Raw genomic sequence first — 15,019 nt, forward strand, 5'->3', positions numbered from 1 at the left:
GTGGAAACTTCTAGATTTGGGGCTTCTTGTTTTCCTGACAAAGGATGAACATTTTCCTAAGCTGATCCCTGCCACCTTCCACTCCAAAAACAAACCCCTACGACATTCACTCTTTTTTCCCATTTCTTCCAAATGTGGATGAAAAAGGTCATTGTGATATTTTCTCTGCTGCAAGTTTGCAGTATGACCTGGTGAAAAGGAAATCTGAGGAGTAACTGGCCCTGACTGTCCTTCTTGAAGACTTCCAATTCTTGGAGAACACATATCATTACATCGTAATATCATTATTTTGTACCTCCTGCAGTGAATCTTCTTCCCTTATTTTTCCATCAAGCTGCTGATTAGCAGCCTGTTCCTGATGCAAGTGTCCAACAACAGTGGGGACAGCAATGCTGAGAATCAATTGGTGTGCAATGCCCTGACCTCCAGCTCTGACAGCTCCTTGTTCCCAAACAGATCACACAGGGCCATGTTAGTATTGGGGGTTTGGGCTATTTTTGGGGGGGATTTGGTTTGGTTTTTTGTTTTATTTTGTTTTGGGGGTTTGGGTTTTTTTGAGGAAGATAATAGCTTAATACTGGCATATGTAAAGAAAAGGAACAAAAAGACAAGTACCACCAAAAAAAATGCAGTAATTGTTTTTTCTGCTGCTGTGATTTAACCCTGGTCAGCAACTAAGCCTCCTGACAGCCAGTTGCTTATTAACTACTTCCCCAGGTGGGATTGAGCAGAGAATTAAAAGGGTAAAAATGAGAAAATTTGTGAGAGAAGAAGACAGTTTAATAGTAAAACAAAGTTGCATGTATAGAAAAGCAAAACAAGGAATTCACTCACTATCTTCTATTAGCAGGCAGGTGTTCAGCCATTTCCCGGAAAGCAGGAATCCATCAGGCATAACAGCGGCTTGGGAAGACAAATGCCATAATGCCAAATGTCTCCCAGGGTGTGCTGTGTGCTGATTAACAGCTGAAGAGCAGTCATGGCTACAAACTCAATCCAGCACATTTCAACCAAATTTGTCATCATCATTTAGTGAGTACACCAGCAAGAAGGCTGGTGCTCAGTGAGAGAAAGGAGAGATGCTCTTGTCTGCTCTGGGAGTTGGCCAGGGTCCTGTGCTGAAACTCTGACTCCAGAATGCTCAGGTTGCTGTATGCTCCCTCCTGCAGAAGGATCTGGGATGGCTTTGAGAGTAAATAGAGCAAAGAATGGAGGTAAGGCTGGTTACAGAACCCTGTAGACTCTGGTATGTGAACCTGATCTCTTTTACCCTCGTAGAGGAAAGAGAGATCCTGACCTGTTTGAATAAAAACTGTAACAAAAGCTGTGAGATATTTTTCCTTCTAGCTGGAGACCTGACCAATTTGAAGAAAAGCTAAAGAAACACAGGAAGTGGAGCTCACAAAGAATGTGTCCTGAATACCATGGACACTGGTGGCTGTGGCCACCTACATCTTTGATGATATCTCTGAAACTGTGACTTGGAGCCTGTGAAGAGTGGGAAGGGAGATGAGGTCCCTTTGCATGTGAAACACTGTGAGAGTTGAGCAGAGCTGCGACTTTGCGGACGGTCGGCCGCAGGGTGAGCCTGTGAGCAGAGAAGCTCTGAGCACAGAGGTTTGCAGGGGCAGGTGCTCAGAGCTGCTCAGCTGCTGCACAGAGGAGATGGAGCTGAGCACAAATTGTGGGCACGCAGCTGATGAGAACTGTGGAAACTCAGACACCAGGAAAGCTACAACTATCAGCTAAAGTCCCTGTGGTTTTCTGCTTGCTGGCCTCCAGGTAGTCAGGTTACCATAAATAATTAGCAGTTTGCTTTTTTTTTTTAGCTTCTGAATTGTTTATGCTTCTAGCTCTTATCTCTGGGTGCATTCACATTCAGCAGTGTGTCAGCTCTGCAGAATGCAGACTCTGCTGTGACCAAACAGCTCCATGTGTCAACAGATGGACACAAAGGAACTGGGTCTGTAAATGTGAAAGGAGCAGTTTCATGGTGCTGTGCCAGCAGAATCACTGTCTGCATCCTGCTGGTGTCCTGCAGAAACCTCCTCAGGCAGGGATTTATACCAGTTTATTGGCTGCACCAGGAAAGGGTGAGAGCCAGCTTGAATGCTCTACACAATTACACTGGCTGCCCTGCACTGCATTGCTTCCTTCTGAGAGCTCTGGTACAGCCGTTTTCTTGCTGCAGGCCACATCACCAACACATAAGAAAACTTTCTTCCATCTCTGTTCAAGCCCAGATACTCTGCAGATGGAAGCTTTCTTGGTTTCCAACAGTTTCACATTGTCCTAGGAAAAAAGGCACCAATATTGTAAGTGTGAGGACAAGGCTGTTGTGGGAAGGCAATTTTGGTTTCTAGGAGTGTAAAACCAGAACTCCTTCCTTTATTTGTTGGAGAAACACATACCATAAGGCTTCATGTCTGTGGTCTCACATGAGCATGACCAGAGCTGGCCATGCTCCAGCCAGCACCCAAAGGAGAGTGCCAAGGGCCCTGGCACAGAGTGGAGCTAAAGTGTGACTCAAAGACAGTAGTTAGTTCTGCCTCTGTGGTGTTTGCAGAGGAATTCGGGGGAGCAACTGCACCTTGTGCCAGAGAGGCCAGTTTAGACAGACCAATCAGCCAAGCTGCCAGAAATCCCCAGCAGTTACAACAGCAGCAACCTGTTCAGCTCTCATGCAATACTTCCTGCCTTTCTATACTGACTCTGCCTTCTCTGGCTTTTTTACCTAGCACAAAAGAGACCAAAAGTCTGGCTCTGAGCTCAAATGGGTTTTTTGCTGCTTCTTCAATCTTCATAGCCTGGCAATCTTTATTCAGATACCTCCATCAGGTGAAGAACCCCTATCCATTCCCTTTGTATTTTATCTTCAGAATGGTTAATGGCAGCAAGAAGAGTCAGGTATGGACTCCCTTCCCTCCCCCTCTGCCCCAACAGAGCTGTTCCAGTCCTCAGACAAACCTTCATGAACATGTGTAGGACTGATGGGTTGTGACAGACTGAGGTGACCACGCTTGACAAGAATTAGTACCAGAAGTCCTTCTAAGCTTCTCTGGATGGGCCAAAGTGGTTTGTGTGTATTATTTCCCATACATACCTATTAAAGAAGGTGTAGAGCTGAAAAGCAGCCATCAAGAAGAGAAGGGTTGCAAGGCTGGTGAAGCTGATGACACAGTGAAGAAAGCATTCACTTTTCTCTAAAGAGAAACAGATGCTGTTTTAGGTACATCTCACAGACCCTGTTTCCCTTGTGCCTCTGTCAGGATGGCATCTCCTGGACAATGCCTCTGTGTGCTGTACTTCAGAGGATGACCTAAGGCAGCTAGAATACAGTGCCCGACACGTAACTGGGAAGAAACAACACCCCCCCATGTCCTTGATGGAGGAAGTTTGTCTTTAGCTGTATGGCCACTTCTGCCCACAGCATTGCTGCAGGCCTTGCATGTGCATCCCAGCAAATCTCAGCTCTGATTCTCTTCCACCTGAGTATTTCAGCCAATTACCTATAGTGGCACAAAACATCAACTTCAGCTTCACTCCCTAAAGCCTTCACCTACCAGCCAGTCTTGGGAAGCTGCAAGCTGGCTTTCAGTCTTCCTGTCACAACCCGTGTGGAACCAAACAATTAGCAACATGTAAAGGCACCACTGGATTACAATACATAGATTTGGGTGATCGTACCATTGAGAGCTTTGGGTGTCATGACCTTTTGAATTAACCCCACCTTTCCATTCATCCCTGGAGGTGGGTGGCAAATCCACTGCATTCATCTCCTTTCCTACAATTTCACAAAGGGCATTACAGTTCTGACAGCACTTGGCTGCAATCTTGCCAGTGCCACTCATGTTTGCTTGGTGCATGAGCAGAGGGCTGAATAGGGCTCTGAACACCAAACACACAAAGGGAAGCTCACCTGAGGAACGGCAGGCTATGGACTGGCTCCAGTTCCCAGCTGGGTGGGACACCATGCAGGTGGTCACATTGGTCACATTGGTGCTACACGCTGTGAACTTGCTGACAACAGTCACTGTCCCATTGTCGTGGTGCTTCTCCTCTGCAGTGGAGCTGCTCTCTGGGACCCACGAGAGCTGAGCCGGCGGCTTCCCCGCCGCTGCCTCGCACACGGGGCTGCCCTGCTCGTCACAGCGCAGGCTCAGCCTCGGGGGGGCTGCAAAGCACCAGCAAGGGGAGACACACAGGCTTAGTCTGCCACAGCTGGGCTGGGCTGCTCGTGTTCTCCACCCAAAGTGAACCCAGCCAGAAGAGGAGAGGAAGTCTGGAGGTGCTATCCCATCCCATCCCATCCCATCCCATCCCATCCCATCCCATCCCATCCCATCCCATCCCATCCCATCCCATCCCATCCCATCCCATCCCATCCCATCCCATCCCATCCCATCCCATCCCATTGCATCAATGTGTGCCCAAAGCACAAGAAACCAAGAACATGTCTCTTTTTTCCCTTTTGCACAATTCTCCCCCACACTAGCGAGCCTTATCACAGCCATTCACATAATCTGTGTGTACATGAGAAATTGCTTCACAACAGTCATCTCTAATGAGTGGGAAATGAAACAAGAAAGAGGAAGAGTTTTGGAAAATAAAGAGAAGTGATATGGCAGCTACTACCAATGAAATGCTGAATTTATCCCATCAAGAATTACAGAATTATTGACAGTAAAGAGAGACAGATGGTGACTACTGACTAGTGATCAGAATCTGAATTTACTGTAAACTACATATGTGTATATACCATTTTTAGGAAGGCTGGTAAGTTTTTCCTACATTTATTGGGTTAAGCATCACACCAACAAATTTAACATTTCTACTTGATTCAATCTTCTTTCCTGTCACCAGTCTCGATCCAATCTTCTTATAACGTTCAAAGCTCTGTTTGTTCTTGCCAAGGCATCTTGGTTATCAAACTGCAATGGCTAATTAAATCCACAGTACTCTCTGTCTTAGCTCCCATACAGAATGGCTTAGGTTAAGGGAATTTTAAAGGACCTCATAGATCCTCTAGTTCCAGCCTCACTGCCATAGGCAGGGACACCTTCTACCACCCTAGGCTGCTCAGAGACCCATCCAGTCTTGTCTTTAAAACTTCAAGCATCCACAGCTTCTCTGGGCAACCTATTCCAGTGCCTCACCACCCTCACAGTACAGAATTCCTTTCAAATATCTAATCTAAATGTATTCTCCTTCACTTAAAAAAAAAAAAAAAAAAAAGTTCCACTTCTTACTGCACACTTCCTCTGCTGCATGGGGAGAGGAGCTTTGTATGTCCAGGCCCAGACATGATCCTTTGGAAAACTGTAAAATGAATAAGGAGTGCCTTACCCAGCACGGTCAGGTGGTACAACCTGTGGAAATTCCCATCTGTTGATGCCGTTTCGCAGAGGTACATTCCTTCCTGGGCTATTCCCACTTGCTGTATCTCAAGGGCAGGAGCCAGACCTGCTCTGAATGTCAAGTTGATGTTGTCACTGCAGTTTGTTCTGTGTGTCATGTTTGTATCAATCCTGTATACCAAAGTGCAAGGGTCTCCAGCCTTGGGAGTTATTGTCCATGTTATCACACTTACTTGTCCTTCGATAAGGCCGGTGAGAACTGAACTGTCACCCACAATCATCACTATATTTCTCCCTGAAGGAGAGAAAGAACAAGAAGAACATGTGAGACAGTGCCCAGGGATGTCACTCATGGCCTTGGAGGTCACAAATAGTTCACAAATAAATGTCTCCACTGGGACACCAGCCAGCATGGGGCCACGTTTGTGCCAGCCAAGTGCTGTGATTCTCTCCTTAGGCAGGAACACATCTCCAGTTTCATGGCTGTGTTCACATACACTGAGCCTTATTTTCACTCCCTCCCTCTGATAGGTCCTCTCCCTGGGGTAATGGATAAAGAACATGACTGGCAAGCAGACTCTGAATGAGTTGCAGAGCCCATTTCTCTGTGGAGATCTCTCAGGTTGCCTTTTCCCTTAGCATCACTGCCCAGTACAGCATAAGCATTAAAGTGTGAAAAATTTCACCCCACTTTTGTTCTGGACATGAGCCACCCTTACAGTGGAGTCAAGCACAAGGTGACGATTTCTGCCCTGATGCTCCGAAGTTCTAGGAACCAATTTCCCTGATTATAGCAGCAACAGAAGAAATAGTTGAGGAATCCAGGGCATTTCACTGGAGAGAAAACATTCCTGTTTGCTATTAGATGCAGAGATCCTCAAGACACTCAAGATCACTGCTTTGTGACCTGTTCCACCTGTGCTAACAAAAGCAAACTAGAAAAACAACCAGGAATTTGCATAATTAATGTAGATTAAGGAGGGAAAGGATTATAGCTGCATTCTCAGATCCCATATCTTTTGGATTTGCTCTTCTAAGTCTTACCAAAATTTTCATTCTGAATCTAGTGTCTTAAAATCTCATTATACTTCACTTGTCAGGACAAGTCACTGAGACCTAAGAGTAGAGCTTGACAGGGTGATCACACTGATCATAAAACCTCTCAACAATCATGTTTTTAATTAAAAAATATGGAGTGGACTCCTGTGGGAGTCCAGGGTGTTCCTCTGGCTTCCCTGGAGGCCTTGAGACCCCTCTGGCCAAGCTCTCAAAGACCCTGGAATGAGATCCAGAAGTCTCAGGGGCTGGATTTGTGGAAAAATTTCTGGAAAAATCTACCAACATTGAGGGAAGAAATACAAGCCATGAAAATAAGTAGAGTATAAATTAGACTGTTAGAATGTAGAAAAGATAGATTTTTAGGAATGCTTATATTAGAAGGTTTTAGCTAAGATGGAGGATTTGGAGCGTGGTATGTTTCTTCCTCCTTTCTATTCACTCCATCCGTGTTGGAATGCCACCTTGGCATCCCTTGATTGGATGGGGACAAAGCTGGAAAATGTTATGAAGCTGTAGTGTATTGGAAAGTAACTGTAAATATGAAGTACCTAATTTAGAGTATAAAAGATAAGACCTGCCTCTGCCAGGCAGATTCCGCCCTAGATGTCTGGCTGAACAGATCACTGTTAGCTGGACAAAGAACTTTTAAGATAAGAAATAATAAACAACCTTGAAACCTCTGAGAGCAGCCTCCTCCAGTCTCACCTCAGCAGCCATCAGAAAAACCCAAATCCCAGACCACCTTTATGTCCTGCTGAGGTGATCTCAAGTCTAAGGAGACACCCAGGCTGCGACATACTCCAACAAAATCATTACCAGTTTTCATCAAAGCATTGAAAAGTCCAAGTTCAGCACCCCATTGCTTGACAATTGAAAGACTGAAAAGATCTATTTGCAGCAAGAAATGTTTTGATTTGCACGTTATTGGTTTTCCACCCAAAAGTCCTTTCAGCAATTTGTAAAGATCCCTTCTACCAGAATCTTCTTTCCCAAAGAAGGGTGGAGTGCATATCACTCCAATACCCTGCCTTTTCCTCCCCTGCCCTTAACAGAGAGGTGGTGCCAAAGTACCATCAGAAGTACCTGTAGCTCCTTTGACTGCAGCGATGGTGAGAAGGACAATGGTGCAAATGCTCATTCTGACAACTTTCAAAGTAGCTCTTGCTTTCGTGGGTGAGAAGGATTTCTTGCACCCTCTATCTTGCTGTGAGGTCCCCAACATTCCCTGACAGTGTTCCTGAAGAGTCACTGCTGTTCCTCTGCTTCCGAGAGCCTCACAGTGCAGTTATGAAGAGCTGGTTCCTCTTCTTAACATGAGGCTTTCTCTGATGAGAATTGGTGAGGAGAGAGGAAGTGGTGTTTGTATTTGCTCTCTGTCCAGTGGTCTTCCGGCCCACTGTTCCCTGTGTTATTCTGAGAAGACAAAGTCTACAGCAGAACTTGAAAGAAGCCTAACCAGTGGGATTTTTTCATGTTTGGCTTGGAGCCCACTGTTAACAAAATTTTTAACACAAGGCTGTCATCTACATTTGGCAGGATTATTGGCACAAATCAATTATGACATCTGGCAGCTCAACCTAGAGAACTCAAAAGAATCCCCTGGGCAATTATACCCTTACAATCTGATTCCCCATCCCTCACATGACAGTCTGGACCCACAGCAATATTAGGGTCTGGCATCTTCTCACTCTTCACTGGCTCTCTTTTCCATTACCAAGTGGTTACTACATGGTCACCTTCACATTCTCCTAGATTGATGTCGGTGGGGATTTGGGTTGGCCCCATAATCTTGTAATATGGTGGTTACAGTTCATAGCCCAGAATCATGGAAACAGGTTGGAAAAGACCTCCAATACCATTGAGTCCAACCTGTGTGTCCTGGTTTGAAAGGACAGGTGTCTGCCAGTAGGGGCAGAAGTTTCCCTTTTTGGAATAGAGACTTTGGTTCCACTCCCCTCCCCCAAGTATTACAATTGTTTGAATCAAGGACTCTGAGGCAGAGATAAGGGGGGTGGGAATAACAGCTCTTTTACTAATATATCTAACTATACAAACAGAAAACAATAACAGTTAAAATTGCTAACAGAACGAAATAGATAACTCGGTGTCAGTCCCTTTAGATGCAAGCACGCTGTCTCTGTGCTTAGTCCAGAGCCCGGATTTGCCAGAGGGCAGACGGGAACGAAGGCAGGAGGGAGGGGGGAGGGGCAGCAGCGGCCACGCTGGTCTCGGGCGGGAACGGGCTCACCCTCACCGAGGGCGGCGGCTCCTCACTCACCGTGTGTGTCCGGGGGATCAGCTGTGTCCGCAGAGGCAGGAGGCTGGAACGGGGCAGATGCAGGGCAGGTGATCGCAGAGGGTCTGGCTCTCCTGTGCTCGGCCGCGTGGCTGAACGATCCCAGGCGTCCTCCTCCCGGCTCGCCGGAAACGTGAGTGCCCTCCCGGAAGCCTCAGAGGCCCCTCTGGGGGCCGTCCCCACCCACCCCCTTTGTCTGGACCCATCAGGGACCCTGGGTGTAACCCGGCCAGCTCCATTGGCATGATAATGGGAAAAATTCTTACAATTGACACAGTAACAAAAAAACACTCAACCCCGAACATTATCCACCCCGAATTTTTCCATGCCATCATGCTACATCATATTGAAACCTTTAAATTATATACATACATGTAGTTACAGGCACAGTATCATATATAGTTCACCCTAGAACAAGGTCCCCTTGGGGTATGCATCGGGTCTCTCCATCCTTTTGCATCACCCACCAAGTGCAACCTGGTCCTTGAGCGAAAACCACCCCACGAACAGGATTGTCTTTGCTGGAAGCAGAGTTCACCCAGACAGTTTTCCCTAACATGCCTCTCAGGTGTACCACGGGAACCTTATCTCCATCTGCTGCTCCCAAGGGCTCTGACTGGGCAGGGCCTGCTCGGTTAGTGGAACCTCGGGTATTCATTAACCATGTGGCCTTTGGTAGATTGATCTCCCAGTTCTTGAAAGTCCCCCCACCAAGTGCCTTTAAGGTGGTCTTAAGCAGACCATTGCACCGTTCGACTTTCCCAGCCGCTGGTGCATGGTAGGGAATATGGTACACCCACTCGATGCCATGTTCTTTAGCCCAGGTGTTTATAAGGCTATTTTTGAAATGAGTCTCATTGTCTGACTCAATTCTTTCAGGGGTACCATGTCTCCAGAGGACTTGTTTTTCCAGATCCAGGATGGTGTTCCGAGCAGTGGCGTGGGGCACAGCGTAGGTCTCCAACCATCCAGTGGTGGCTTCTACCATGGTCAGCACGTAGCGCTTGCCCTGGCGTGTCTGAGGCAGTGTGATATAGTCAATCTGCCAGGCCTCTCCGTACTTATATTTGGACCATCGCCCCCCATACCAGAGGGGCTTCACCCGCTTGGCCTGTTTGATGGCAGCGCACATGTCACAGTCATGAATAACCTGAGAGATGCTGTCCATGGTTAGATCCACCCCTCGGTCTCGTGCCCACTTATAGGTGGCGTCTCTGCCCTGATGGCCTGAGGCATCGTGGGCCCATCGAGCCAGGAACAGTTCCCCCTTGTGTTCCCAATCTAAGTCTATCTTTGAGACCTCTATCTGTGCAGCCTGATCTACCTGCTTGTTGTGCCTGTGTTCTTCATTAGCCCGACTCTTGGGAACATGGGCATCCACATGACGGACTTTCACGGGGAGCTTCTCTACCCGAGTGGCAATGTCTTTCCACTCATCAGCAGCCCAGATTGGTTTTCCTCTACGTTGCCAGTCAGCCTTTTTCCACCTTTCCAGCCAACCCCACAGAGCATTGGCTACCATCCACGAATCAGTGTAAAGGTAGAGCTTTGGCCATTTCTCTCTCTCAGCAATGTCCAAGGCCAGCTGAACAGCTTTGAGTTCAGCAAGTTGACTCGATCCACCTTCTCCTTCGGTAGCTTGTGCAACCTGTCGTGTGGGGCTCCATACGGCAGCTTTCCACTTCCGGTTCATCCCCACAATGCGGCAGGAACCGTCGGTGAAAAGGGCGTAGCGTGTTTCATCTGCTGGCAGCTGGTTGTACGGTGGAGCTTCTTCAGCCCGGGTCACTTGCTTCTGCTCCTCTTCATCAGCGAGACCAAAATCTTCACCTTCTGGCCAGTTCATAATTATCTCCAAAATCCCAGGGCGATTCGGGTTACCAATACGGGCGCGCTGCGTGATGAGGGCAATCCACTTGCTCCATGTGGCGTCGGTGCCGTGGTGAGTAGAGGGAACCTTTCCTTTGAACATCCACCCCAGCACTGGCAGTCGGGGTGCCAGGAGAAGTTGTGCTTCTGTGCCAATCACCTCTGAGGCAGCTTGAACTCCCTCATAGGCAGCCAAGATTTCCTTCTCTGTGGGAGTGTAGTTGGCTTCAGATCCTTTGTAGCTTCTGCTCCAGAATCCCAGGGGTCGGCCTCGGGTCTCACCAGGCACCTTCTGCCAAAGGCTCCAGGACAGACCATGGTTCCCAGCTGCAGAGTAGAGCACATTCTTTACCTCTGGTCCTGTCCTGACTGGGCCAAGGGCCACTGCATGAGCGATTTCCTGTTTGATCTGGGCAAAAGCTTGCTGTTGTTCAGGGCCCCAATGGAAATCGTTCTTCTTGCGAGTGACCTGGTAGAGAGGGCTCACAATCTGGCTGTACTCAGGGACGTGCATTCTCCAAAAGCCGATAGCACCTAGAAAAGCTTGTGTCTCCTTCTTGCTTGTTGGTGGGGACATTGCAGTGATCTTATTGATGACTTCAGTGGGGATCTGGCGCTGTCCATCCTGCCACTTCACTGCCAGGAACTGGATCTCTCGGGCAGGTCCTTTGACTTTGCTCTTTTTAATGGCGAAACCGGCTCCCAGTAAAATCTGGATGATCTTCTCTCCTTTCTCAAACACCTCCATTGCTGTGTTCCCCCACACAATGATGTCATCGATGTACTGCAAATGTTCTGGAGCCTCACCCTTCTCCAGAGCAGCCTGGATCAGTCCGTGGCAGATGGTGGGGCTGTGCTTCCACCCCTGGGGCAGTCGGTTCCAGGTGTACTGCACGCCCCTCCAGGTGAAAGCAAACTGAGGCCTGCACTCTGCTGCCAAAGGAATGGAGAAGAATGCATTTGCAATGTCAATGGTGGCATACCACCTTGCTGCCTTGGACTCCAGCTCGTACTGGAGTTCCAGCATGTCCGGCACGGCAGCGCTCAGCGGTGGAGTCACTTCATTCAATGCCCGATACTCCACAGTCAGTCTCCATTCTCCATCAGATTTCTGCACAGGCCAGATAGGACTGTTGAAGGGTGAGTGGCTCTTGCTGACCACCCCTTGGCTCTCTAGATCATGGATCATTTTGTGGATGGGGATCACAGCATCTCGATTTGTCCGGTACTGCCGGCGGTACACGGTCATGGTGGCAATTGGCACCTGTTGCTCAGTCACTTTCAGGAGTCCTACTGCAGAGGGGTTTTCTGACAGTCCAGGCAAGGTGTTCAACTGCTTAATGCTCTCTGTCTCTACAGCAGCTATTCCAAAAGCCCACTTGAACCCCTTTGGGTCTTTGTAGTAGCCGTTCCTGAGGAAGTCTATGCCTAGAATGCACGGTGCCCCTGGGCCAGTTACAATTGGATGTTTCTGCCACCCCTTCCCTGTCAGGCTAATCTCAGCTTCCAGCAAAGTGAATTCCTGGGATCCCCCCGTCACCCCAACAATGGAAACAGGTACCTTCCCCACATGTTCTGATGGTATCAGGGTGCATTGTGAACCAGTATCAACTAACACTTTATGTTTCTGTGGCTTTGACGTGCCAGGCCATCGCACCCACACTATCCAATAAATCCTGTCATCCCATGCCTCTCCCTGGCTAGACGCAGGGCCCCTCTAGCCCTGGTTATTATTTCTTTCCTGGGCATACATAGTGGAGGTTCCTTCCAGGGGATCTGACAGAACATCCTCCTTGCTGTAATACCCTGCACCTTGCTTGTGGGAGGTTGAGGCTACCTTCATTTTAGTGCGGCTCCCTCGGTTAGCATTTCCCTCCCTGAGCTGACGCACCCGTGCTGCCAGGACAGAAGTGGGTTTCCCATCCCATTTTCCCATGTCTTCCCCATGGTCTCGCAGGAAAAACCACAGGTCAGCTCGTGAGGTGTACCCTCTCTCCCTAGCTGGGGGACGTGAAGCTCTGACTTGGGGGCCTGTGACTCGTACTGGTGCTACGCTGATCTTCCTCACCTCCTCTATTCTCTCTATCATCTCCTCTCTCATATCCCTCATCCTATCTTCGACTTGTTGGAGGTCCCTGGCCACAGCAGAGACATTAGCTTGCATTGGGCCATTCATCATGCTCTCGAAATTTCTGAGTTTGTTGGCAACAGAACACACTGTCTCTGGACTGTTATCGGCATTAATCATTGCTATGTAGGTGGTATATTGAGATGGACCGAAGGTTGCCAGATTCCATAACATCTGCCCTGTGCACTTGACCTTGTCAGGGTCATTGTCATGCTGTCCATCCCTCCCAAAGAGTACCTCTAATACTGCTGTCTCTCTCAGCTGCTGGATCCCTTCCTCAAGGGTCTGCCAGCACATCCTACAGTGGTGCTCCTGCATTCTCTCTCTGTGTAAAAACTTCTCTCTCACACTCATTAAAAGCCGGTCCCAGAGGGAAAGGAGGCCTTGCTCCCTTACGAATATCTGGTCCACACCTGAATCCTGGGCCAAGGATCCCAAATTCCTGGCCTCAGTTCAATCCAGTTGAACACCTGTTCCCGTAAGGTCCCAGACCCGGAGTAACCAAGTTGTAAAAGGCTCACGGCCCCGCTGAGCAATGTCTTTGCGCAGGTTACGGAGACTATCGTATGAGAGGGACTCGGTGACAATCTCAACCTCTGGCTCCCTTGCTGGTTGTGAGGACCCTCCTTGCTGATCCCCATTATCTAAGTGCCTCGTTTTAATCTTAGATTTCCTAGTTTCCACAGGAGCAACTGCTGCTGGCTGTGGCTGCTCCTGTGATCCAGCTGGAACCTGGACAGATACGACATCTACGGGTTCCACTGCAGCACCATCTGACTCTCCCTCTTTAGGGCAGGGGGAGGGTTTCTCACCAGCTGGAGAAAAATACTCCTTCATCATCTGGCTATGCTCCTTCAACATCTGACTCTGCTCTTTCAGCATTTGGCCTATATCCTTCACTAGAGCCCCCACCCACTCTGGGTGGCTCATTTCTGCGGTGGGCTGTGGGGCAGCATCAGGCTCTGGGGCAGCATCCCTAGTCTCTGGGGCAGAGGCAGGTTCTGGGACAACATCCCTAGTCTCTGGGGCAGAGGCAGGTTCTGGGACAACATCCCTAGTCCCTGGGGCAGATATCAGAGTTGTTGTCCAAGCCAATATTCCCTTGTTTCTGAATGCTAAGTAGAACAAGCCTACCAGCAACACCAGCCACTGTATAATAGCACTGGCAATTACAACAGATCTGAAATCCTTGAGAACCAGTGGGGTAGCCTCAAAAAACTGGGTGATGGCTTGGGAGAAAATTTCCCTTGCACTCGTTACCTCACAGTAAGTACCATTACTGAAATAGCCCCAGAAACACGCAGTTAGAGTACGATAGTTCCGGATCCATGCAACCGCTTCCCAGAAAAAATTAAAAACCCATGAATTCCTGACATAATCAATCCACCAAACCAATCGGACAATAGCCACAACAACCTTGGTGAGGGGGCCCAAATTCAAAAAAGAGCTTACAAATGGGAGGGAGATGGCTGTGGCCACATGGAACACAAACCAGATTAAACCAGACAACATATTGCCAGTTAAGAGAGCTGTTATTCCTGTGTTAACTCTCAACTCAGTGTCCTCTGCCCCACGTTGGGCGCCAAAATCTGTCCTGGTTTGAAAGGACAGGTGTCTGCCAGTAGGGGCAGAAGTTTCCCTTTTTGGAATAGAGACTTTGGTTCCACTCCCCTCCCCCAAGTATTACAATTGTTTGAATCAAGGACTCTGAGGCAGAGATAAGGGGGGTGGGAATAACAGCTCTTTTACTAATATATCTAACTATACAAACAGAAAACAATAACAGTTAAAATTGCTAACAGAACGAAATAGATAACTCGGTGTCAGTCCCTTTAGATGCAAGCACGCTGTCTCTGTGCTTAGTCCAGAGCCCGGATTTGCCAGAGGGCAGACGGGAACGAAGGCAGGAGGGAGGGGGGAGGGGCAGCAGCGGCCACGCTGGTCTCGGGCGGGAACGGGCTCACCCTCACCGAGGGCGGTGGCTCCTCGCTCACCGTGTGTGTCCGGGGGATCAGCTGTGTCCGCAGAGGCAGGAGGCTGGAAACGGGGCAGATGCAGGGCAGGTGATCGCAGAGGGTCTGGCTCTCCTGTGCTCGGCCGCGTGGCTGAACGATCCCAGGCGTCCTCCTCCCGGCTCGCCGGAAACGTGAGTGCCCTCCCGGAAGCCTCAGAGGCCCCTCTGGGGGCCGTCCCCACCCACCCCCTTTGTCTGGACCCATCAGGGACCCTGGGTGTAACCCGGCCAGCTCCATTGGCATGATAATGGGAAAAATTCTTACAATTGACGCAGTAACAAAAAAACACTCAACC

The 15,019-nt window shown here is 48.8% G+C and overlaps 1 protein-coding gene across 7 annotated transcripts; it reads right to left on the reverse strand.

Annotated features, from left to right (window-relative positions):
• Positions 1-2,119: 2,119 nt before the first annotated feature.
• On the reverse strand, positions 2,120-7,755 carry LOC306805749 (cell surface glycoprotein CD200 receptor 1-B-like). Of its 7 annotated transcripts, none has more exons than XM_079313849.1 (7): positions 7,500-7,755; positions 6,044-6,273; positions 5,347-5,652; positions 3,920-4,174; positions 3,731-3,784; positions 3,104-3,203; positions 2,120-2,292 (listed from the first exon to the last, which is right to left on the reverse strand). In XM_079313849.1, exons 3-7 carry the CDS (start codon positions 5,636-5,638, stop codon positions 2,283-2,285), a joined length of 711 nt encoding a protein of 236 aa, XP_079169975.1. In that variant the 5' UTR covers positions 5,639-5,652; positions 6,044-6,273; positions 7,500-7,755; the 3' UTR covers positions 2,120-2,282. The 7 variants fall into 7 exon arrangements, with proteins under 7 accessions (XP_079169975.1, XP_079169974.1, XP_079169972.1 ...); XM_079313848.1 differs by having other exon boundaries at positions 6,044-6,292; XM_079313846.1 differs by lacking the exon at positions 6,044-6,273 and having other exon boundaries at positions 7,500-7,754.
• Between the last annotated feature and the right edge of the window lie 7,264 nt (positions 7,756-15,019).

Source organism: Erithacus rubecula (assembly GCF_903797595.1).
Source record: "Erithacus rubecula genome assembly, chromosome: 1".
NCBI classification, from domain to species: Eukaryota; Metazoa; Chordata; class Aves; order Passeriformes; family Muscicapidae; genus Erithacus; species Erithacus rubecula.